At 38.7% G+C, this 26,572-nt stretch overlaps 1 protein-coding gene across 2 annotated transcripts; it reads left to right on the top strand.

The window, feature by feature from the left end:
* The first annotated feature begins 1,662 nt into the window (after positions 1-1,662).
* Positions 1,663-25,108, top strand: erbb2 (erb-b2 receptor tyrosine kinase 2). Of its 2 annotated transcripts, none has more exons than XM_067487596.1 (27): positions 1,663-1,952; positions 9,373-9,524; positions 9,799-9,979; positions 10,190-10,330; positions 10,712-10,777; positions 10,876-10,991; positions 11,147-11,288; positions 11,553-11,681; positions 13,361-13,499; positions 14,078-14,151; positions 14,285-14,375; positions 15,076-15,278; positions 15,705-15,834; positions 17,260-17,350; positions 17,697-17,851; positions 17,947-17,994; positions 18,115-18,253; positions 18,507-18,629; positions 18,722-18,820; positions 18,906-19,091; positions 19,325-19,480; positions 19,585-19,660; positions 20,080-20,226; positions 20,494-20,591; positions 20,775-20,966; positions 21,317-21,707; positions 21,814-25,108. In XM_067487596.1, the coding sequence occupies exons 1-27, from the start codon at positions 1,880-1,882 to the stop codon at positions 22,173-22,175; spliced, it is 3,900 nt and encodes a 1,299-aa protein (XP_067343697.1). In that variant the 5' UTR covers positions 1,663-1,879; the 3' UTR covers positions 22,176-25,108. The 2 variants fall into 2 exon arrangements, with proteins under 2 accessions (XP_067343697.1, XP_067343698.1); XM_067487597.1 differs by having other exon boundaries at positions 1,664-1,952; positions 21,320-21,707.
* The last annotated feature ends 1,464 nt before the right edge of the window (positions 25,109-26,572 follow it).

Raw genomic sequence — 26,572 nt, 5'->3', positions numbered from 1 at the left:
CTTTATTGGCCATAGGCTCATCTTAATTTTTGTGTGTAGTGGCTCAAAAAAATCTAATTCTGTCTTGTTGCTGCAACAGTGGCGATGTATAATTTTTAAACTACTCAATACTTCAATACGACAATGCTAGGGTATTTAAGTTCTAGTTTCATTCTACTTTATGCTTCTCCAAGGGTAACGGTGTACTACATGCTCCATTGATTTGATTGTTATAGCTATTAGTTTTACAGACCACAATTCTGAGATTATCAAAACCTGTGGTTTGCAAAAGTTATGAAACTACTTAAATTATCAATAAATGAATCTATTAATTTACTCTAATATGACAATCTGCAAATAATTGCACTAACATGTATAAAATATAAAAACTTAAAGAACACCTGGTGTAATGAATACTTTTATGTTTAAGAAGACATCATGCCACTGATTTTACATTTGACATTATAACAGTGGATATCAGTAGACATGTTTTATTTCACAGAATACCTGTGATACAAAGTGAAGACTACAAACAAATGCAAGCTGCAGGAGGTGAAGACCTGTTGCCCCCTGTACTTTATGTACTCTTCTAAAGCACTGGAGACCAAGGAGCCTATTTAAAGATCCTCTCCTAACTTTTCATTGTGAGACAAATTAAAATACTGGATGCTCTGTTATGTTTTCTTTTTTACAAAAAAAGTTCACATTTCCAGAGAAAATGTTTCCCTCAGTAAAAAAAACAAAAATACAGAAAATTATTTATGTGATATTTTGATGATGGAGTTGCAGTATTTTGTATATGCTTAGCTTGTACCCTATAGTATGGACTTGGTACTGGGTGGTACTAGTTGTGGTCAATTAATCAGCTATCCCCACAGCCCAATAGTTGTTAGTGATATGTATGAGTGGGAGTGTGAATACATCCTAAGATGTTGTGACATGACTAAAATTCATAACGGAGCTTATTGGACACAGAAGTCCCATGTTCAGATTTTGAGTTTCCATAACACACTCTCACTGTTGCATTGAACCATGAAGTAGCATTCAAGTGATTTTAAAAAATCCTGCTGTACAAAAGGTAAACACCAGTGGTGGACTCAGGCTATCCGATGGGCAGGGGCAAAAAAATATGAAGGGCACCATATGTGCTCTAAGGGGCATTACATCATCTCCATTTGAAGAGTCTATTGTAGAAATTTAATTGTATTCGCTCTACTTTCGGGCACTTTAGAGGACACGTTATAATGTTTTCTCAGAAAACAGAAAGTTCCATCTATATATACCAGAATATACTTAAAATGGATGTTTAATATGTTCCAAATCCATTCATTACAAAAGTGTCAAAAACATTTCCAAAACCATAAAGATCTGTCTTGAAAGAACAGAAGATAAGGTCTCAATAGAGCCACTATCTCAGCATCAGGGAGGCAATCTGGATGACCTGAAGAGACATTGGAGCCAATTATTTGGAACAGCCTGCCTAAAGCCATGAGCTCTTTTAAAGGTTGTTTTTGCACAGTACTGTTAATCACATTTAAGTGGACAGGGGATCCTTCTCTATTTCTAAGTAAGAGCTACATCATGTGTAGAAAGCTGGTTTGGCAGCAGAGAAGTCACTATGTGAAGTCTGAAGTGAGGGCGGGCTGAGTCAACCTGCCACTCCCCGCTCAGGCCTTCACGGGAGCGCGCCTCAGCTCCTGAGCGCTGTCACGCTTTACGCCAGGCACGAAATTCCTGGGAGGAAGTCACTGAGATTGGGAAACGAGCAATAAACTCCAAACGGTGCGGAAAAACACAAACCCGGCGACGGGGCGAAGAGCTCGCCACACGGCCATTCCTCTTTGGGAAAAGTAGAAATATCTCGCGTCGGAGTATGGACTAGAGACGAGGGTCGCAGCAGATGGAGGCGGCGAGAAGTTTGCTGTTTTTCGGGGCCGTGCTGCTCGGAGTGACGGGCGCGTTGGGCAGAGAAGGTGGGTAACTTTCAGAGCTGTTCGTGGCTCTGCTGTTAGCAAAATATACACCCTGCTTATCAGGTACACGGGAGTATAGTGTGTTGGTTATATTTAAGTAAATGTTTGAGGTTCAGCTTGGCCCAAGGAGGTTGATATTTTTGGCCAGGACCACATTCCTCCGTGACTCCACAAGCCCTCGTCCTCTCTCAGTCACTGCGGAGGATCGTGCGAGTTAGGAAGCGCTGAGGCAAATCACACCTGTCACTTTGTAGCGTCGAGCGTCTAGTGACTTCTGCTGTTGGCACCACAACTCCAAGCGCGCGTTGTTGCAAAAATAAACACAAACAGTAGTAGTTGCAGCAGTGCGCCAGGTAGGAAATGCGAGGACCTGCTTTGCAGCTCGGGGACAGAGACACGGACTGACTTGTGGTCGCAGGCGGACGTTAGGCTGGTAAACAACAACAACAACTGCGGCCCAGGGCATTGTGCGCCAAGGATCATGGCGATGTCAATTATTCACTTCTGCCTCTAAAGAGGACATTGTCTGATAGAGGGGCCACTTGTCAAACACGGAGCTTGAATGTCTGCTGGTAAAACAAGGGCTACAGTAACTGGAAAATGCCAACGAGTTAATATTTAGAAGTGAATTCTCCAAGTCCTGATTTAAAATAGTTTTATTGATGAGCAGAATACTTCACTAACAGTAGCTGGAAATTCAAAAGTTTATATTAAAGCTGAAGTAAATCAGTTTATTGAGCAGTGGCCTTTAAGTGTCCAACATGCGATTGTTTCCACTTCTCAAATACAATTTTCTGCTTCTTTTTTCAGACTAAAGTAAATCCCATCAACGACTCAAAAGAGATGAAAATACTATTTGAAGTTGAGCTCTTGTAAAATGTTACTGAAGTTTCATCCCCATCCCAAATCACTCAAGCATTGTTTGCTGCTGTAGTTCATATTGGAATTTGAATAGCCTTCCCTACAGTGTTTTAAATGGAATCAGAGATGTCAATAAAGCTTTTAAAGCATTTTTATGGTGCAGGCAAAAGGCAAAAATATTGACATCAATAAGAATCCCTTTTATAATGCAATCTGTATCAACACGGATTTCACAGTTTTGTCAATAAGCACTTAAATATCAAACCCCTACTTCACAATAAGGCCATATCGCAAAAGAACAATAAGATGAATTATCAGCATTGTTTAGTTTTTGATGAAACCTCTACATAGAAATAATTAAACCAGTTCCTCTTTACTGCTATGAGAAAAAAAAATTATCTGCTACCCCCACTACACAAACAAAGCCAATAGTCACAGGCGAAGTAATTTCCAAATACAGCTGCATTGTTGGTGGGAACAGGTTGGAGCACTTTGCTCCACAGAGTCAATCTCTGAAGCATCAGTTCAGTGTGAGTGCTATGATCGGTCCCTAATCCCTGACTTAAGCAATGCATCATACACAAGTGGATAATTCTCAGAGGTCTTACTTTCGATTATTAAGTTTAGTGTGTGTCAGTGTTTTGGCAACGCACATTCACACTCACACACACACATTCACACACACACACACACCCACCTGTACACGCACACCCTGTAGTCAACACTATATGACTCCAAAGGTCAGAGTAGTTATGTTCGATGTTTTTCTTTTAATGCTCGGAATAATTTATTCCAATCCCTGTGTGGGAATGCATGTGTGTGTGTGTGTTTAGTGACCTCCATGTCCACAGAGTTCATGTCCTCCCCACACTCCAGTGCACCCATTGAGCGAAACTCACTACGAGGTGATTAAGTCCTACTGAACTGGCCTCAGAGGCAGTTTAACTCAGCCAGCCATGACTCACCAGTCCAGGCTGAGTGTTACTGATCTAAATCACTTGGAGCTGAGTCAAAGGCCACCACTGGTCCTCATCACCAGCCTCAGAGGAAACTTTCACTACCTTCTAATGTCGTTTTCTTAGGTTTGATTTACACACTTTCAACCTACGTTTACTGTACTCAGACACACATCTGAACAAGGAAATCAGTTTGAAATAAATTACAACTGTTAGGGCAAAATATTTCCTCATTGCATTGATTTTCAGTGCACGTCACATTGATTTTTTTCCTGCACGTTTCCTAACGATAACTTTAGAAGGAAGTTTGGATTGTGTATTAGTGTGATGAAGTGCTCATCCTGTTGGTCTTGAAGTCTAAGATGCTGACCATGTAATGTATCCAGTGTGTGTCCTGCTGTGTACCATATAAGTTTCTTTAATACTTGATAATTTTTTTAAAAAACCTTTTCATTTTTTGCTTTTGGCAATAAAAACTAAAGTGGAAAAAAATGTTTAACACAGATCTTTACAGTTCAGCAGTAAAATCACTTCTTGATAACGTTGTGAGACAGTTTCTTAATTCCCCTTTTTAGTTAGGCATTGTAGTTGTAACTAAACAAAAATCAGTTAAATCAGTTTAAATAAGTCAGTTGTTTGGGTTGCAAGTTGGGAAATTCTCATTTTGCAATTGAGTCATTCGAATTGACAATATGATATAATATTATAATAGGCTAACTCATGAACAAACACTGTAGGTGTTTTTGAAGTGATAATAAAAGAATTTCAGCTCACGTGCTTTGCAGCATTTTATAGTAAGAGTCCCCTGATGTATTTGAGTCCTAATAAATTGTTCTACAGAAGGATAAACAGCAGTCAAAGGGGATTTTATTTTAATACTTGGCAAGCTGAAACTTCTTATAAGAATGGTTTATGGAGAATGAGGAAATTATTCATTAACCACTAATACAAACATTTATTCAAAATACATTGTAAATGGTGACTTATAATTTATATATTGAACAAATCAGGAAATAAAATGGGGAAATATATTTTAGTACACTTTGCATCACTACAGAGTTCATATATTTTATTTCTGCTGCCAGTATTTGATTTTCTTTTATTGGTACAGTATGTAACCTTGGGTGTGGAGGTGCTGTCGAAGCATCCAGTGACCCAGACTCAATGAACAACACTGGGGGTGGTGCACCATTCACTCATGCTATTGCAACCAGTGAGAGAATTAAAACAATTTCTGCTTCATTAGTTTGCAGCATACTCATTGGCTGTAATTTCATAAAAACAAGTACATGAGGTAAGACTGTGCGTAGAAGACCACAGCAGAGTGAATTGATTTTAAGTCTCAACCAAAGTTGCATGTTATGGCTTTAATACAATTATATCATAGGGTGACCCTTCAGTGACCCTTACCATGACACCTCATAGTCTAAAGTTACACCATAAATCATACACCATGCGCCACCATTCAGCAATCAGCCACAAAATGAATCCCGCCGGTTGGCTTTAATATTAAATTTTTATATCTTATTTTTATAAAAAATATTATGAATTAATAAATGTTGATGTATCATCGTGGGTTACCCAGCAATCAGCATATAAAGTGGTAAAGCTCCACTTTAATCAACAATGATCTCTGACCCTTTATTTTTTTATTTATTACTTTTACCATAAATGATATATTCAGTATTGTTTGGAATAAATTGTTTATTTATGAAATACTTTGTACTTTAAGTAAAATGTACATTAGCATTATTTTAAATTAAGATCATGACATTTTGCATGTAATCAGGGTATTGCTATCAAAATGTATATTTAATTTTTTAAATATACACACTAACTGATTCTTTGTCTGCATGTCTGTATATAATCTGCCCCATTGAAGTGGACTCCACATTTGAATGAAGAGGATAACAGACACTATTAAATGCATAAATGGAGTTATCCTGCCTGTGTATTTGTGTACGTGTTTGTGATTAGAGTCTATGAATGACTGAGTGACTGAGAAGTTCCCGTCTATGGCTCCAGAACAGTACAAATCCTGTTCTGCTTGTCTGTTGAGCAATACCTGTTTTTTCTCCCTCAGCCATAGAGCGAAAGTAAGAAAGAATGTGTTCACGGAGGCTGGAGAAATTTGAAGTTTATGCAAGGCACATTGCTAGGATTACCATTGTCTTCAGGACTGACATGTTGAGTCTGAGCTGATGAACTGACAGAAAAAGTCCGGTTGGATCAGCTCATTCTCTCTGTAGCTTCAGAGGGATTGAATCCATTAGAGAGGACCACACTGACTGCGCTTTCCTGTCACATCGTTCCATCATGCTTCAGTCGAAGTCCTGCGGTAGCATCGCTGCCATCGTGTTTGTGTCACTTGCTGAACACACTCTAGTAAACACACATGCACACTCCCTGTGCTAACTGGCACGCTGCCATGTGCAGGTGTGGCCTTTAGCTTGCTTTTAGTTTTGTGCGAGGCTCAAACAGCAAACAAGTACTGATAACTATTATCTTACAGTAGGAAAACAGAGCGAGATCTATTGATGTTTGATTATGACAAAAATAATTCATGTGCACAACATCGACATGATGATATTTTAAAAATCAAGGGAACAGAAGCACAATGTAGTTACATCTTTCAGTAAGCATAAACTTTTATTTATGCATCCCCTTATTATGAAATGTAAAAGAGAGTAAACACATTTATTTTCCTCAACATAATATCTACTGCACATTCAACTAATACAATTATTCCTTTATTAGAAATGAAAGTTAATTTTGAATTAATTTGTCAAACTTTTACACCAATCTAATTTTCATTATTTTAATATAACTTTTGTACCCACTCCTTTATCATTTTTGTTAATTGTGATGATGAAAGAACATTTGTACTATTTGAATATGCATTGTTTTCTTCGCACGTTCACTTCGCTGGTTTGCACTCTATCTGCCATGTGCCTTGCGGTGCTTTATTTTACTTAATTTTTATTTTTATTTTTATTACTCTTTTACATGCCCTTATTGTATAGTTGTATTTTATATTGTATATTTGATCTAGTTTTTTAGGCTCTATTGTTAGTGTTAGTCTGTATGCACCATGGGTCTGAGAGTAACACAGCTGCAATTCTCTGTATGTATGTACGGTGGAAGAACTGACATTAAGGCAGACTTGACTTGACTTGACTTGTTTTGTTAGGTTTATGATTCAGTTTGTATCCCCTTATTGTCACTATAAGGAAATTATCAATAAGTAAACAAAAGAGAGGAAAGTAACAATTGTCACTGCTGTTTTTTTAATTGAAAACGCACTAGTGGAAATTTCCATGGACGAGAGCCGTGAAACACTGTGGAGTATGTGCTGAGGTGGCCTGGTGGACACAGAGATCACCTTGTGGCCACAGGGTTCCTGACATGCTTTTGAACAAGACACTGAACGGTAGCCTGGTTTGTCTTGGTCCCTTTTGCTCATGGTGAAACACACACGTGTCTCATCATCCAGATATTCAAAGACACACATTCCTGTGAAATGACACTTTCCAGAGTCAAAAAGGAGCTTGGCAGAGATGTACAGAAGGACTGTGAGAGAGACCGAGAGAAAGAAAGAAATGAGGAGAACAGAGAGGAAAGTTTGAGATAATTGTGCTCTCAGCCCTGGTATTAATATCATGTAGAGTGAATGTAGAAGAGGAAGACAGAGAGAGTGACATGACAGTGTGCACACAGAGCAAAGTAAGTGATAAAAGAGTATTTTAGGCTGTGTGGATTGGAGGGAGGGGGGGTCAGCTCCTCACAAGGCCAAGCATACACACACAGCCGTTGCTGAGAGACTTTGAGAGAGCAAACAATGAGGGAATAAAAGGAGAGGAAGCTGAGAACGGGCTTTATACGCACTTTTTAGAAATGGAAAATCAGCACATTTATCTAACTGCTGAACTGGAGCTGTCTGTTTTGTTTTTGTGTGGCATTGTAGTTTGTGCATATAACAGAGTTTCAAGCAAGTTGGTTTCTGTTCAGATGTTCTGTCGTACTGAAAATCATTTGAAATGCTGGAGAGAAAAAGCCCAACTTCTTTCTTGGTTTGACATCTAGAACTTTTCCATGATAACATCACTGAAGAAGGCAGTGATTAGTCATTTGATTTGATATTTGACACAAGCTGCAATGACAGGGTGTGTATTTTTGGCAGCCACACTATTAAACATAGACACATTTGCTGCAGTAGCTTGCTGTCACATTTTAACAGGGACTTAATTTACACTTTGCTAAGTAGTACTGGTTTGCAGTGTTGCAGGATATGTTCTGAGCACTCAGTCATGACCTGGTAACTTTACACACGGCATGCACACATACTTGATAAGATCAGCCTTGAACACATATCTTCTGAACTTTGCTAAACCTCAGTGTATTATGATAACCCTTCCTGGCAGCATTTCCTGTTATGCCGAGGATGCATCTGAGTTTTTCTGGATGCTTTCTCCTAAAGGAGAACAAGAGGTAGCACAGGAAGGTGGATTCAATCGCTTAAAGTGTTTCACTAATGAATGGAAGCCAGAGGAAGTCATTTGTAATCTCAGCAGGGGAGGGACTGTCCACTGTGTGACTGCCTGCAAAAGCATGAGAGCTATGTGCCTCTGCGAGAGCCCCCATGAATTGTAACACTGTATGACCCTGAATGTAGTGCTGTGTGTGACCCACTGAGTAGAATCTGTGATTGCTGCTGCCAGTTGAAAATATATCATATACACTAAGAGACAGACGGAGGCGGGGAATGTGGTTTGTATTTTAGAGCTCCCAGCCAAGGCCACTTGTAAACCTTTACACAGTCAAAATATGTTGAGTCCAGTATTTAACTGAAATGCATTTGCCTGTAAACTCAGTAACACTCTAATGTACATGTATAAGATTGGTATTTAAAGCCATTTGAAAAGTACAACTGATGAGGTTTACAAAACCGCCTTAAATCGCTGTTGCAAATATATTTGTATTCTTATATACATTATACATATTATATACATACAGATGCAAAAGTTTGCATTCCTTTGTTATATACATACAGATGCAAAAGTTTGCATTCCTTTGTTAAATTAATAAAAAGCAAATTTGTTACTGATTGTATTATAATTATTTTTTTGAATAAAAAAATAGTTTTAATTATTTGACCTGTCAAAATAAGCTGATGCAAACTTTTGCACCCAACTTTCCCCCAAGTTACTACATTGCTATCATAAGTAATGACAGCAAATTTTACAGTTGCTTTCAATTGTGTGTCAGTTAAACACGCTGATAATATGTAAGAATAGTAAGAATAGTGAAAAGTCAGCGTGACGTCCTGACGTGATTGTATTCCAATTGTTGCTTCACTGAACACAACAACAGCAGGGTGTGTTCAGTTTTAGCACTTTAACAGGAATGTGAGCATGTTTTTTAAATGTAGCCTCTGGTGTTAAATAAATTAAAATGGCTTTGAAACATTTAAATCTGTGTTTTATATCGAACAATATTTTGTATTGCTATTACAAAAAAATTGACTGGTTTTACTACAATACATGGAAAGTATATTTTATTAAACATTATCAAACAGATGGGTTCATTGATTATCTGTGTTTCAGTGTGCCTGGGTACAGATATGAAGCTGGTGTTGCCCTCCAGCCTGGAAAACCACTACGAGACCCTTAGGCTACTCTACACTGGCTGCCAGGTTGTCCATGGCAACCTGGAGATCACACATCTTCATGGAGATCTTGACCTCTCCTTCCTAGAGGTACATTGCTGTTGTTACAGAGAAACATTTTAAAACAATGAGTTTTAAAAACATGACTGATGCATTTTATTCTTTTTTCTTTCTTTTTTTTTTTTTACTTTGAGACAAAATATTTTATTCACTAGCTATAAAAAATATACAAAGTAGAAGTAGTGGACAAACTGAGTTTTCAGTTTTTTAGTGTTCTTATCTCCAAATGTGTTTAGGTAATTCAGCTGTTTTCATTCCCACATCAGACTCATGCTTTTTGGTTTATTTTTGTCTTCCTCTGCAGGGGATCATCGAGGTGCAGGGTTATGTACTTGTTGCCCACGTTTCATTGGATCTAGTGCCTTTGGACAACCTTCGGATCATCCGAGGCAGCCAGCTGTTCAACTCTAGCAATGCCTTGGCTGTGCTGGATAACACACTGGATGGAAAGGGGCTCAGGACACTCCGGCTTCGTAGCCTCACAGGTCAGAAAACAGAGAGCTTAGAGTTTCTCCCCAAACATGGTATGATGTACTAGAAGGGGTAAGACTTATGTATGAGATTTTTTTGAAGCAGGTATTGTGCTTTTTTTTAATGGAAAATGTATAAATATGAAGGAACCAAAGTATCTAGTATCTTGCATCTAGTGTAAAATAAAGTTGGTAAACTCCTGTTATATTTTATCTATCTGGCAGAGATCCTGTTGGGTGATGTGTACTTTTGGGGGAATCCGCAGCTTTGTTTCCCAAATCCCAGGAATATCAATTGGAGTGACACTTTGGACGAGCAGAACATCCATGCCAAGCTCGAATGGCTGCAGCCTCCGGCCGCTAAATGTGAGCAGCTGATTGGTTCATCATAAGGGTGCAAAGAGAGAAATTTTACTTTTTTTTCAGTTTCCAGAGAGCCACAGTAAAATATTAGAACGGCAAGCAAATTTATATTAAGTGGTCAATAGTCACTGGATCATCCAGGACCATTGTGGCATTTGTTTGGCCATAGGTGTGGCAGTTTAGTTGTCGGCTGGTCCAGCGCTTTGGTCCAGACTGTAGTATCCTGACAATTATTTGGTGAATAAGACAAACATATAAACTGCAACTTGACTGGTTTGTAGAGTCATGCAACTATGACGTAGTAATTCTAGTATTCTTGGTAAATTGCTGAATATTGGCATAAGTGCTGAGCTCTGCTTAGTTGTTGGTTTTCTTCTGCTACAGGTCCAGGTTGTTCCTCTGTATGTGGTACGAGGTGCTGGGGGGAAACTCCACAGGATTGCCAAATTTGTGAGTGAACATCATGTGCACATTGTTATAAAAGAAAAAGGAAACTCCAGGTGCAATTGAAGTACAGCTAAAAATGTTTACTTTTTTTTTATTTAAAGTGACCCGTATTAATTGTGCGTCTGGCTGTCAGCGGTGCAAAGGTCCGCTGGCGAATGATTGCTGTCACATGCAGTGTGCTGCTGGCTGCACAGGACCCAAAGACTCAGACTGCCTGGTAAAAACACACACACACACACAGACACAGACACACACAGACACACACACACACATACACACTTGTAAGATATAATATTTGTTTTTCTTTCCTTGGAATCTCATTGTCCTTGTCATTTCTGCAGTAACATGTTTCCTCATTCCTCATCTCACCAGGCATGCCGCCACTTTAACGACAGTGGTGTGTGTAAGGAGAACTGTCCTGCACCCAACATCTATGACCCCTCCACCTTTCAGACCAAACCTAATCCAAACAAGAAGTTCAACTTTGGAGCTACCTGTGTCAAGACGTGTCCTTGTAAGAATACATTTCTAAAGAAAAGAATTCCGGAACGCTAAACCACTGTGCTTAGTTAGTGGCCACTGGTGCAGCTGATGATTATTTGTTTTGCTGTGGCCCGTCTTGATGATAGTAGGTACTCAGGGAGGAGGAGAAATTATTGTGTATTCATTTTTCCACAAACACTTTTACTTCTGTAAGCCTTTAGCCTACCAGCTTCTCATTTCTTCATATCTAATTCAGTTTCACTTTTCATGCTGAACACTTCTTCTCTTTCTGTAGATAACTACCTGGCTATGGAGGTGGCCTGTACTTTGGTTTGTCCCAAAGACAACAAGGAGGTTATCATCACCCAGCCTGACGGAAACGAGACGCAGAAGTGTGAAAAGTGTGAAGTGGATTGTCCCAAAGGTGGGGTCATTGTGCGTTTGTCGGTGTTTTGTTTGAAGGTACATTTATTTGCATTTTGGACACAAATACTTAGTTTGTCTCTAATGTCTCAGTGGCATTCTTCACATCTATCACTTGGTAACTATGATTACAAGTGCAGATGCCGATATTCTGCTGTTAACTGTTATGCAAAGTGAACCAGCCCGTTTCTGCAGTACTGTGAATTTATACATGTGGTTTATCTCCTGAATCAGGATTGACCCATTCGATAATGCAAAGTACACAAGTTATTACACTCCTTGTCTATATAACTAAAATGTTAAATAAACCTTTACATTTAAGACAAAATTATTTTTTGCTAATCAAATCTCCCAAATAGTTTTTACTAAAAAAAAAAGAAGTGATATTTAAAAAACAACTGCAACAAAATCAGTAAACCTGTTATTAATGAGATTCCATTCTTTTATTGATTTATTCTTTTATATTTTTGCATTTCTGCTTTTACTTTTGATGACAAATTTGACCATCTTGTTCATGGATAATACCAGTGTTGTACAAATAAATTATTTGTTTCTTGTCCTCATATGTTTCAAAATACTCCAGTTGTTCTAGAATATTTCCACAATACAGGTTTAATTTATTCCCTCTTTTTACAGTACATCATCATCCTGGTGGACATTGTCTCACTCTCTAAGCTCTTTAAGACCGACAGTTATCCTTTCTGTCAGTATTTAGGTAAACAGACATGGAGCCATCTGTAATTTTAATGTCAACTACAGCTCTGTGCTCCATAGGTGGCAATCTGCAGTCACTGGTAGTTATGCCAAAGTGATCGGATGCACACTAATTGTGTGTGGTGCCAACATCTATCAGGTGGTAGCCTTTATCATTTATGGGCTTTGGCAATGTGTAATTTGCAGTTTTTCTGTTTATGGAACAATGGTTTTCTCCATTAATGCAGTTGACTTCATATAATGAGCTCAATCACTGCAACACCAATATCCAAGTCAGCAGCAGTTACTGTTTTTCAGTGCAAGGTGGTGTAAATGGCCATCAGTTTTTTGAGGATGTCAACTGCATTCTTGCACATTGGTAGTATTGCTCTACACAAGTACAGGAATTTATGTTGCAGGGGTTGCAAGTGTACATGCTTCTGTTTTTTTTTGAGGCTGTACTTTTCAATGTCTATCTAACCTGTTTTAATTATGATAAAGATCAAATATTCTACACTTCAAATTACACAGATGTTTTAAGATGGTACAGTTTAATATGTTTTTCTAGACTTCTTTCTTAGTGGAGATTATTGTTACATTGATAATTCTGGTTGATGAGGTGTCAACTATTATTATCACAGATTTTGCTGCTGAGAAGCTCATTGCACACCCACAGAGTTTACTTTAACCTTCTCATGAGTTCACAGTTTAGACTTAAGTGTGTTAATCACAAATATTTAGAGACATTTTTCTATAAATATTAAAAGATAAAGGTACAAAAATGTAGACACCAACATCAGAAAAGGATTGTTAAGAAAACATTTAACCTTTAATTAACCTAGGCATTTTTATATAATTAAAAATGCCTTTTCTGCATTAGTGCATTTCTGTTCACTCACAAACCTCAGGATATCCTATCATTTTATGTTGGACACCTTTTGTAAACTCAGGGCACAAATTAAAGTTTCTTTGTGGTTTGTATTTTAGTGTGTTATGGTCTGGGTATGGACAATGGCGTCATGGACAACCACATCACCACGATGGTAACATCTTCCAATGTGGAGCAGTTCAACAAATGTAATAAGATTTTTGGCAGTCTTGCCTTCCACCCTCAGAGTTTTGCAAGGTAAGAAATGGATAAACAAAATACAGAACCTGCGTCGCAGTCATAGTTTACAAGGATACAAAAGCACAAAAAATAGTATTATTATTTCTGCCACGGAGAGTCATTACTTTCCTTTGGTACAGGTTCTAATCCCTGTAGAATACTGTTGAGATATGTTTACACATCAATCAATATAGTTAAAAATACAGGAAAAAAATATATGTGCACTTAGAAGGTTTATAATTTGAAACTAGCCAGCACCTATGCTTTGCAGGTATTTAATACAAAGTTGCCGAATCTAAATCTACCAAAGCAGAGATGCTAAATCTTTGGTAAATGGTGTATTGCATTAAGTGCCAACTGTTCACAATAATAGTTGATGATTTCTCTTGTATCGCAAAATGGAAGTATTCAAAAAAACTTGCATTCAAAAACTGCATCACTGGAGATTTTAGTACTGAATACATATTTTACTTGATAACATACTGGGCATGTAAAAAACATCTTATTCAAGACTAGAGACAAGATGACCATTTGTGATAATCAAACTGACGTTTAAGTGCGTGTTAAAGTTGTACTCAAATGTCATCACTGTCTAGGGATCCTGTGACTAACACATCAGGTCTTACTCTGGGGCAGCTAAGTGCCTTCAAGAAACTGGAGGAGATTACAGGTACTGAACTGTGAGGACTGAGAAGAGCTTTTTCAAGCAGCTTTTAAGCTTTTTCCTAGAAAAGAAAAAAGTAATAGTTCATCACATAAAAGCTTGATGTGTTATTCGTTTTTTGTCGGATTTTACTCTGCAGGTTATCTGTACATTGATGCCTGGCCAGAAGAATGGACTGACCTGAGTGTGTTTGAGAACCTGAAGGTGATCAGAGGCAGGATGCTCTACAAGTAAGACTTTTAAACTGCCTGCCCTTCCGGCCCATCTTTCTGTTGTCTCTATATCAACCATTGTTTTCTCTATTGCCATCATAAAACTGTTTACTTTTACTTTAACTCTTTTCTCTTTTCTCTAATCTACTTTTAATACACATTGCCCAGTGTTCTATTTCAAATCAATGTAGAGATTCAGTATGGAGCCACATGCCACTGTGCTGATGTTCACCCCCCCACCTTGTCTTTGTGCTTTTTTTATATTTGATTGCATGTCCTTGGTTCTACTGATGCAGTTTGTTCACTTTCAGGGTTATAAAGGCTAATAATTAATTAAACTTGCAATTCACACCAAGGTTGCATATATAAACTCTGCAAAAAATTGTAGACAGAGAATCTCAGGATATAATTCAACAGCTCTTTATGGTCTTGATGCCCACTACCACACATCAAGGTAAAACAAAAATGTTGAACCTAACTATGATAAATGTTGTGCTATACAGACATAAATCATACATTTATATAAACCATATATGAAAACAGAATATTCCTTGGCCCTGTTGACGCTGGATTCAAAGTGTGTTTGGTCACAAGGTATCACAAAATGTTGATACTGTTTCTGAGCACTTTGATTACTTAGGACTTCAGAAAAAAATGTAAGAAAAACAAGCTCACAGTTGATTTCTGATCACTCACAGCTTCTCTCCCTCTGTTTCAGAGGTGTGTTTTCACTTGCCATCCAAAATCTACACATTCAGGCTCTTGGGTTGCGTTCGCTACGCAGTGTCAGTGGAGGTTTGGTCCTGTTATATAACAACTCCCAGCTGTGTGACACCAGTTCATTGCCCTGGCAGAGCATCCTTCACCCCACCCAGGGACCCCACCGCATCGTCAGCAAAAACCAGGACCCCGAAGTCTGCAGTAGGTTATCACACACAGTGCAGTGCTGAACAGAGCGATGCTGAGGCCTGTTAAAGTTATTGTGGGTTGTACTTTGATCAGGGACTTCATTCCCCTCCCCAGCTGTGCAGTGCCGGTCCAAGCCCGGTAGAAAATGGAGAGGGTAGCGTCAAGAAGGGCATCTGGCTTAAAACTGTGCCAAATCAACATGCGGACAATGATCTGCTGTGGCGACCCAGAACTCACGGGATAAGCCAAAAGGACAAAAAAAAAAAACAATAAAAAAAACTTTGATCAGGGACTTGTCTCTGTCTTCATCCAAAAAAAATACGTTGGCCAAATACAAGAATCACTCAAATTTCTTCTTTCAATGGAAATCCAGTTGCACAAAATATTATTCAGTGTATTTAAAGTAAGATGAATACATGTTTTTACATGTGTTTTCAGAATCACAGGGGCACGTCTGTCACCCACTGTGTGAGGGGGGCTGTTGGGGTGAAGGGCCCAGACAGTGTGGTTCCTGCAAAACCTTCCAACGTGGCACTGAGTGTGTAGAGCAGTGTGACATCTACCAGGGGTAAGAAAGTTTCTCTATGGGTGTGCCTGTACTAAATCAATAAAAAGCAGAGTGATAATATTCCAATTAATACATTCCTCTCTGTGTTTGTGTGTCTGTGTGTGTGTGTGTGTGTGTGTGGGTAATCCTCAAACAAGTTCTCTAGTAAATAAAGTAAAACTAAACATAAGCAGTGAGACGTAAGCAGGTGTAGACGTACTGTCAATTATTGCCAAATGCTAAAGTAGTCACACATCAGTCTAAAAAACCTTTAACCTAAATTGAGCCTTTAAGCTTTGAATGGTGACATTATTTTATTGTAAGTTTCACACATTTCTTTCTAAAAACGCCTCAAATGCCTCAATAATAGAATCATGCCACACCTAGAAACATAGGTATATCTATATATTGTGATATGTGAGTATTTCTTGTTTATTACATTATTTTTGAATTAGTAAAATTGAAAGACAGCACATGCTGAATTGGTTTACAGAAACGTACAGCTGAGCATATATACTTAGATAAAATTATTATTTTAATGTCTGTGAAAGTGTGATGACCCTTTTGTCACATCTTTTGTATTGTGGTGTGGTATGGAAACCTCAGCTTTTCCAATAAAAACAGACTTAATTTTCTTGTTAGTGTCAAGCTAAATCACTGGAGTAAACAAAGTTCAACTCTGACATCTTTTAAAAGCATGTCTGCATGAAAGGTTGCAGCCTCTGTTTTAACAATTTGAGATACTTCGATCTAGTTCCTGCTGCAAGGACCAAAAGGATTAAATCTTTGGTTCAGTGGCTGTAGGACTGTCGAACTTTTGTTTGTTTCCCATAGATGTCTGAGGCGTTTGATGGTTGGTGTTACCCTGTTTGTTGCTGTGTGATTGTGGTTTGCTTTTTATATTGTTGGTATTCCCTTCTTGGGAACAATAAAGATTTTTTGATTGTACTTTGATAGTGAAAAAGAAGTCATATTTTGCCTCTAACATCTGTAAAATGTCCATGTAGCATTAGAATTTTGTAATTATGCAGGTTTAGGGCTTAACATGGTAAAATCTATATCACATCATTAAAAATATTTTGCGTATATTTTGCTGTTATCTTGCATTAAATCAGACAAGTGTGTATGACAGACATTAATTAATGTTTTAAAAAGTTTTCTTAAAATTAATTATAGCAATTATTGTATAAAAATAAATTTTCTTTCTTGTGTAAAACTGACACTTTGTGACTCTTATTCTCCAAAGAATGTTGACTGTACCTTCATAATGTGACCATTTCTAAGTGGTTCAGAGACCATAATATTATAAGGCTAACCTGGATGGTTATATGGAGCTGGTGCCCCCCTCTAAAAAGTTTCTTATGACAGTGTCAGGTGCTTTAGATAAAGCATTCAACAAATGCCAAAGTGTTTTATGGGATGTTACAGTATGTGCTTGTGCTGCAGGTCTATACGTGAATACGTGAATGGATCTGTATGTGTTGCCTGTCATGCAGAGTGTCAACCTCTCAACGGCTCTGCTTCCTGTCATGGACCGGTAAGACTTGTCACTTTGGTTCTGACCATGCAGTACTGAAGGGGATAGTTCAGATTTCATTCAGGAATAAGCTCTGAAAAATGCCTCATCCATCTAAAGAAAATACACTTTTTGTGATTTTTTAATTTTTTTTCCCTTACAGTTAAAGTCTGCGTTCGTTCAGTCGATGCAAAAAGGCCAAACTTGGATGAATTTTCTGTTTTTATATTGTTAAATTGTATAACTTGTACACTCTGTGTTGTTGATTAGACAAAGCAATGAAATATGTCAACTTGGGATCTACGCAAAATTATTGATAATAAATAAAATCTTCTGCATTTTTGATTTTTGTTCTTTGTGTCTTCAGGGTGCAGAGCATTGTACAGTCTGTCAGAACTACCAGGACGGTGAGTTTTGTGTGGATCATTGCCCCAGCGGTGTGAAGGAGGATCAGCTAACTGTGTGGAAGTACAGTAATGATACAAAACACTGTCTGCCCTGCAACACCAACTGCACACTGTCGTGAGTGGACATGGATCACAAGCACACAAATACAAGAACACATTACACAGGAGAGAACGATGAGAACGATTTCACACCCAGTGTTTCTGTTTTAGATGTACTGTGATGGATGAGAGAGGCTGCCCCATTGATATCAGGGCGGGGTGAGTTACTTCAATTGTTCTGATGCTGATTATTATTTTTTTATGATTTTTCTTTTACAATTAGATTTAGTCAACAATTTTTTTTTTAGAATTGAAGTTAAGCTATTTTTTGCTGTATAGACCAGGAACTACAATCGCAGCAGCAGTAGGTGGGGTGGTGCTTTTCTTAATCCTGCTGGCCCTGCTGGTCTTCTACCTGAAGAGGCAGCAGAAGATGAAGAGGAAGGAGACAATGAGGAGGATCCTGCAAGAACACGAGGTGGGCAGTAGGATTGAATTGTCACATGTTTTAAGTTGTATATGTCTCAGAGCTGTAGCAGCTTTTGTTGTGTGTCGTTGAACCAGATGGGAATTGATTTGTTGGAAGCTAAACGCTTGTTAAAAACTGAAAATTGAATGAAATTTGTTCTTTACTGAATTAGTTACTCAATTTAGAGGAGGCACGTTTAGTTCCCTTTAGGCATTTTTAGTGTGTGATGATGTAATCTGTCTTACCTCATTCATGTGTTCAGCTGGTGGAGCCTCTAACACCCAGTGGTGCATCACCCAATCAGGCTCAGATGCGTATCTTGAAGGAGACTGAGTTGAAAAAACTCAGGGTGCTCGGTGCAGGGGCCTTTGGTACTGTTTACAAGGTATGTTGAGTAGCATAATCATTTGTTACAAAGATGCAAAAAGTATTTTTATTCTTTAGATCGTTAAATTGACATCCTCATAACGATTTCAGGGAGTGTGGGCTCCTGATGGGGAGAATGTGAAAATACCAGTGGCCATTAAGGTGTTAAGAGAGAACACCTCTCCAAAGGCCAACAAAGAAATTCTTGATGTGAGTACAAATCTGAAACATGTTCAAAGTCCACACATACATGCTGTGTCCTCTCCTTCAAAAACCCTTCTTCCGTTCTTCTCAGGAGGCTTATGTGATGGCTGGGGTTGCCAGCCCTTATGTCTGTCGCCTCCTGGGTATTTGTTTGACTTCCACGGTGCAGCTGGTCACTCAGCTGATGCCGTACGGCTGCCTCCTCGACTATGTACGGGAGAACAAGGACCATATCGGCTCCCAGTGCCTCCTCAACTGGTGTGTGCAGATTGCTAAGGTACGTAAACGTATAAAGTATATAACTTTATTATTACTTTATTATTATTTTATGTATATGACTTGTAATGCTGCTAGTACAAGTAGAAGAACGTGTGTACTTCTTAGCAAAACAACACTTTCTAAATGTTGCTGTTGATTTCTCTCTGATCTTATTTTTTCTGTCATATTTGATGTGGTATCAGTCTGTATATTTGTGGACACATGGATTTGCGTGTATGTGTGTTGGTGTAGGGGATGAATTATCTAGAGGAGTTCCGGCTTGTCCACAGAGATTTGGCTGCCCGCAACGTTCTGGTGAAAAATCCAAACCATGTGAAGATCACTGATTTCGGCCTGGCTCGCCTGCTAGACATCGACGAGACTGAATACCACGCCGATGGAGGAAAGGTAAGAAAGGGCTACGACTGTAGGAGCATCTGAACTTGAATATTCAGAAATAATAATTCCCTCAATAATTATTTCCTTTTCACTGGCATATCTTTTGTTTCTAGGTGCCGATTAAATGGATGGCCCTGGAGTCAATCTTGCACAGGAAGTTCACTCATCAAAGTGACGTTTGGAGCTACGGTCAGTATCACTCTGCTGAATATGACTTTAAAGCAATTTAAATTTTAAATTAGTTTTCTCAGTTTCTATATACTGTAGTGTCATATTATGTTGTTGCAAGTAAAGTTTCAATTAACTTACTTTTACTTTTGTTTAAATAAATCTAGCAACAAAATCAAAATAGATGTTTTAATTGGAAAAATAGTAGTTCATGGTATTAATAGTTTAGGTTTTATAGGAAATTGGCAAATATTTATTGCTCTCTCAGTGAAATTATAATAAATGATTGGCTTAAATTAGTACAGACATTCAAGTTTTGCACACAGTTTAGTTTAATGCACAATGTCCTGACATTTTCAAGTGTTAACAGTGTCATTTTGGCTTCTAATTAATTTTGGATTTAAAGGTTGTAGTAAACTGTACATTTCCCCACAATTCAGGGGTGACAGTGTGGGAGCTGATGACCTTTGGTGCCAAACCCTATGACATGATCCCAGCGAGGGAAATACCAGATGTTTTAGAGGGAGGAGAGCGGCTTCCCCAGCCCCTCATCTGCACCATCGACGTTTACATGATCATGGTCAAATGTTAGTAGTTGTACTTCTTAATGCTGTATTTTCTTTTTTTAAATATTGTGTGTCTCCAGGTTTAAGCAATATTTTATTTTATATGAACATGACCTTTTGCCAAGTAATTGCATTTTTTTTTTAAAACAGCTAAAAAGTTTGAAATAGATTGAAAAAAAGTAACATTAAAAAAAAAAGACATTTCTGAGAGTAAAACTTGTCTGTTAGCACCGTAGTAGTTTGCACTGAAGATGACTGATTGGTCTTGAATTTATGTTTGGATTACAGGTTGGATGATTGATCCTGACAGCAGACCAAGGTTCAAAGATCTGGTTTGTGATTTTAGCACCATGGCAAGAGACCCATCACGCTATGTAGTGATTCAGGTTTGTGTACTTATGTTTCACATTGCAGCTGTTTCACTCTTGTCTGACTTATTTTAATATGTTTGATTATATGTGTTTGCAGTTGTCCCGCCTTCCTGCCAAAGTGTCCTCTTAAAAAAACAAAAGGATGAATATAAAATATCACACTGTTTCTTTTTTCCTTTTCTTTTGTCTCTGTTGTAGAACGATGAGCAGATGAGCTTGTCCAGTCCAGTGGACAGCCAGTTCTTCCGGACACTTATGGAGGAGGAAGGGACTGATATGAGGGAACTGCTGGATGCTGAGGAGTACCTTGTGCCTCAGCCAAATGTCTTCTCCCGGACTCAAGGTGATGGACCTCAAGCCAACGGGCCATCCAGACACCAATCTTACAGGGTCAGTGGGACAGGACGATGTTTTTGACCTTGTCTTTTCGCTTTTATTTTTTGTTCCACTTTCACAGTATCCTGCTAGTGTGGCTGTACAGACTCATCATTTTTGACTTTTACAAAATGTTTACTTAACATAGCTGGCAAGAAAGAGATAATTAATATGCATGTTTTTAGGAAGTAGATTTGAAATGGATTTCAAACCTGTTATTTTTTGGATGTTCAGGGTTGTAAACATTTATTTAGAAACTTTGTACTTAGCTTTTAGCCATTGGAATCTCTTTAGGGCCAAAGAGAATTAAATGGCTGAAATCACCTTCTTTGTTTTTTGTTTATCATCTCCCTTCCTACTTTCAGCAGAGCAGAGATCAGGGCTTAGATGTTGAGCCTTCCATTGTTGGAGTTCCTCAGAGCATGTACTCCTCACTAAGCACTCTCAGCCGTAGCCAGTACCCGACTCTGCCATCAGGAGCCAGCACCTCTAATGGCTTGTGGACTCAGTACCCAGCGCTGGTTCGCAGACCCTCTGCCGGGGGCCAGTCTGACTCGGTCTTCTTGGATGGGCCTCCAGATGATCCTTCCCTACCCCCAGCCAGCCCTGGACGCTACATTAAAGATCCCACCTACCCCAATGGGAGCCAGGATGACCTGGAGACTGATGGGCCAAATGGCTTTCATCATTCTCACCACCTTCATCACTCACTTCCCAGACGGAGTCATGGTTCTAATCATAATCATGCTGTACCAGGTGGGTGATCTTTTTCACTGGAGACTCTCCAAAAAGATGGAAAAGAAATAAAACAAGGTTTGAGTATGCTAAATTAAATGTCTTCCTTCTTCTTTCACCTGTTCAGAGTACATTAACCAGGAGATTCAGGATCTTAGGCCGGGAATCCCCGAGCGGCCCACCACACTGCCTCGTAAAGGCTCCAGAGTAGACAGACGCCTCCCTAATGGCCTGAGATCTGGCCACAGTGTGGAGAACCCTGGATACTTGGTCCCTGTGAGCTCCGGGGCCTCCACTTCCCCAGCTTTTGACAACCCGTACTATCTAGACCTTATGGCCAAAGCCATAGCTGGGACTGCATTGTTGGATGGCCCTGGTGTACTGGAGAAAGACAGAGGAGTGCCCAGACATGTGAATGGGTTTGTAACACCCACTGCAGAGAATCCAGAGTATCTGGGACTGGCAGAAACCTGGAGTGGACATACTTGAGGACAAAGGCAGGGGAGTAATGTGATGGACTTAAGAAAAAACGTGGATTGTGTTCTACTGAGGGAAATGAGAGAAAGCAAAGGTGAATATTTGTGTGACAGAAATGAGCTTAGAGTGTGTTTAATTTTGGGACTTCTACAGTACGTGCATGTGGATCTGAGTCCTCTCACGATTTCCAGTGAAGAACCTGAAGCCAAACCAGTTGAGGTTGTCCCCCAGTCACCCACTTGTGACATGCCACAGAACAGTGTAGCATTGATCTTGTTTCCGTAGCATCATTTGTATTACTGTCTTCCTTTCAGCAACCTGTGACTGTTAAAGTGCCAAAAAGAAGTTTACTCAGTGTAGAACTCAGTGCTTGATAAGTAGTGGAGCTCACATTTGTGGAATCCCATCATGGTACGAGAAGGGTCTGATTATTACTAAATCCAACATTTGACTGGATTAATGAATGTTGATTAATGTTCATTTTCTTTGAACTAGTTTAATATTTCTGGCTGGTTCTACATGTGAAGTATTTCCTTCACTTCCCATGTGTTTTCTGAGATGCAGCAGAGCGCAGTTAAACAGAGAATCTCATGTGTGTTGTTCTGTGTGCCATGGTATACATTGAAGATGATGTTTAGTATTCTGGTCACTTTTTTCTAAACCTCGATAGGGGTCTTCAGTACAATCAAAGCCATTTTATTTGGGCCAGAGAGGTCCCTGCAGCCCATCTGGCCAGTGGACATGCTCCCTGAAAGACAAGGCATCCTGTATGGAGAAGACAGAGGCATTGTGCTGCCCTAATGCATGTGGTTGTTAGTTGCTGCGACCTCTTTGTGGTACGGAGGAAAAGATGTATGGTACAAACAGTCTTTTTAAGTGCGTTTTTGTTGTAAAGACATAGTTAATAAATAAAGAAATAACTTTTCAGGGGTCGACTGTTTTGCAAAGAATTAGGACGTATGATTTACATATGAAATGCACTATGTTAGAATGCTGTATTACCTTTTGGGTTTGGTGGCCTTTCACTGCAAGAAAGCACTACATACTGCTGGGAAATACAATATGTGAAGAATCTGCATGTGTATTTATACATGTGCTTGTTTCCCTTCCATGCAACAAAAAGCAGATCTGCTGTTTGTGTTGTTGTGCATTAGACACTGGAGCTGAATGTAATTCAGTTGCTCTGCTCGGTTTGGATAATCAATGCATGGCTCACATTCCACTCGGTGAGAGCACAGTGGCTTCCCAGTTAATAATCAACAGTATTTTTAAGTGGTGTTGTGCCGGGGGAGGTCAAAACCGATGGAGTCAATGGAGCCATTGTATGAGCCCCATTTCTTTGCAGGAAAGTCTGTGCTCTCCTAACTCACACATCCCAGCAACAGATGTTGTCACAGCTTTGAAAGGAGGGAAATTGTGATTTGTTTGTTGTTGGGCTCGTATTGCTTAACAAGTCTTCAAAAGGGAGACTGGTGGATTTTTGCCTGTCTCATTGCAATCCAAACAAACTGCAGCACATCATCTAGCTGCTTCCAGCAACTACTGACTTTCTACATTGAGCTATTTTTAAAGATGAACATCTCTGTTGTGAATCATTTCTCAGAGTGTGCCCAGCTGTCAGTGGGAGAGCTGAGGCATTTATCCATGTACAACCGTGGGGGTTGTCAGTTTCACTCTGAAAGTCTTTGGGGAATTATCGTTTATCTTGATGTTCTCGTACTGGTTTTGAACTGTTTTGTTGCAGAATAAGATGTTTAAAAAATACCTAAAAGGTTTTTACATTAAAAATAACAGGTTTTATTTTAATACCTTCAACTATCGTATAGTAACATGGTTTAGAATGGAAATATTTTTGAGTGATGTGATTCATATTATATAATGTTTGGTTTTTTACAACATATAATGAATGTTTCGGTATTCAACCCATTTTATGCCATGTTCCTGTCATGTGAAACATCCAGATATTAAATATTTTAGCAGAAAAGATTAGAATTTTTTCAATCAGTGACCTTTTTAATTGAGTCCTTAGAAATTCCCAAAAGTTGCTTTAAAGATGTTTACCATCAGGTGTGATACAGTTTTTTTTTCATGGGATGTCAATAATGTCGTTGCACAGCTGTTATATATGAGACCACAGCATACATGTTTATCTACAATCCTAGAACTGATGTTTACACTTTTTTTTGGATGACTTGTTCCTTTTAGATGTTTCATGTAGCCTACGCATTACAAACATATCTCACAGACAAGGGGGTGATCTGCCTGCAGTTTTCCTTGAAAACCATCTGTGCTCTTTCTCTACATGGTCTTGTTCTTTTCACATAATTTCAATTTAAAATTATTCAGTTGTACTAAAACCAGCACACAGTCTGGCTGGTGGCACTGGATACAGTCTGGTGGTAATATTTTCAGGCCCTCCACTCTCCCTATTAAAGTGTTTTCAAGAAAAATGCTAAATCCTGTTAAGATTTTGACTGGAAACAGCTAAAATAATGAAAAGTCGACTGGTAGTTGGGTTTTTGGTCACGTTTAACATCTGTGTATCAATGTGTATCAATAAGCTTCAAACAGGGAGGAAGGACCAGTTAACAGGAGTGTGCTCAAGGTTTGGCATTTAAATATCTATAATTTAGATTTTAAAAGTGTATCTTTTGTACTTTCATGTGAATATTTTGACCCTTTCAGAGTTGGTACAGAATATGAATAATGACAGTTTTATTGGCAGTTTTTTAATGCATCATTTCCTACCTGTTCGGTCAGTAAGTCCCATAATGTAAATGTGTAGAATATATAATATAAAACAATCGTTCTGGTAGCTAATTTGTGACCAGTTGCTCTACTGTGGAGGGAGAAATATAGAGAAACTATTTTATGAAGAAATGGTCATTTTGATATGGAATTGTTTGCAAACCTGGTGTGTCATTAAAAGCACATAAACTACAAAACCTGCAACATGTCCTGATCTTTAAAGAGTGAAAATTTTGAATTATCTTTTCCATTTAACGTAGTTTGGTTATTATTCTGCGTTTTAAACAGTTCCAGATCTTAATTGAAATGATGTTTTTTTTACACAGTGTGGTCATGTGCTACATTTTGTAAACATTTACCCATAATTCAGCTTCACACATTTGGTGCGTTTGGCTAAATGAGAACTACATTTTTCTACATTTCCTGGTGTTAAAAGTGGCACAAAACTGTAAGCTATCCAAATACAATGTAAATGATTTTCCGTGTGATGTGGCTTTTGAGAGATATAAACATTTAAATGTCCAGTACTGTCTAAAATACAGGTGGAACTGGTGTTGTGGTTACTCTTTCTGTCATCTTAACATTTAATTTAATATAGCCTAAGCAGATTATACTGCATTAACAAAAGCACAGTATTTTCTTCAGAGAAACAAACTCTGCGGTTTATTACAAAGTCTTGTCCAAAGATAGAGTGACATCCTCAAGTTAAGTTTAGTATAGGGCAGATTGCAGCTCATGAGAAATAATGTTAGAGAAAGATCTTATGAAATCTGTTTAACTTCAGTTGTAATCATTCCTGGCCTCATTGAAGCGTCACTGCTGGTAAAAAAGGTTTCTCAATGTGCATCCTCGCCCTCAGAATCCAATTTCCAACCTCACTGAACCTTCACCGCTCTTCACCATCAGTGATATCTTCATGTTCAACTTCAACATCTTGGACCTGGTCTTCCTGTTTTATGCTCCATTTGGGCTGTATAACGAAATCTTGAGGCACCTCAGGTCTGTCCAACTATTAAACAACTTTCTGTCCTCTGTAAACCTGACTGGACTTCCTCTATTAACAGTGTGTATCTGCCTGGACGGCTGACTCAGCTGGCTCGTCCCATCATCTACCCCACAAGAAAGAGTCTGACTATCAAGGTCCTCATGGCTTTCACTGTGTGAATCTCATCCAAGGGACCATGTCCAGAAGGGGGCACTCCAGATCATCATCAGCAGCATTGGTCATGACAAACAGCTCATACTGTAGGTCCCTCCTGTGCTGGTACACATCCTTAGCCATTTGAGGTTTAGCGATGACAAAGAATACAAATGTTTTTAGCAATACTGATCCTACCTTCTCTGACTGCAGGGAGCGTGACTCTGCTTTTTTTGAGCTATCTGGGAATTCTGAGGAGCCCCCACTGTTTGATCTAATAGACTTGTCATAACAGGGCTTGGTACTGTACAATGTGTGAAACATACAAAATGTATGAAGAATTTAAGTGTGATTATGTAATGTAGTATGAAGAGAGCGAGGAGGAGAGTAAACAGAAATTTAATGATCATAGAAAAGATATTTTATTCTACTTTTCATGCTATTATTTGTGACCTGCAACCATTTTCCAGGACACTTACATTTTTTTAACCTTTTTTTATATAATTATAGAAGAACAAAACAA

Source organism: Channa argus, chromosome 20 (genome assembly GCF_033026475.1).
Source record: "Channa argus isolate prfri chromosome 20, Channa argus male v1.0, whole genome shotgun sequence".
Taxonomy (NCBI): domain Eukaryota; kingdom Metazoa; phylum Chordata; class Actinopteri; order Anabantiformes; family Channidae; genus Channa; species Channa argus.
This window is presented reverse-complemented; position numbering and strand designations above follow the sequence as displayed.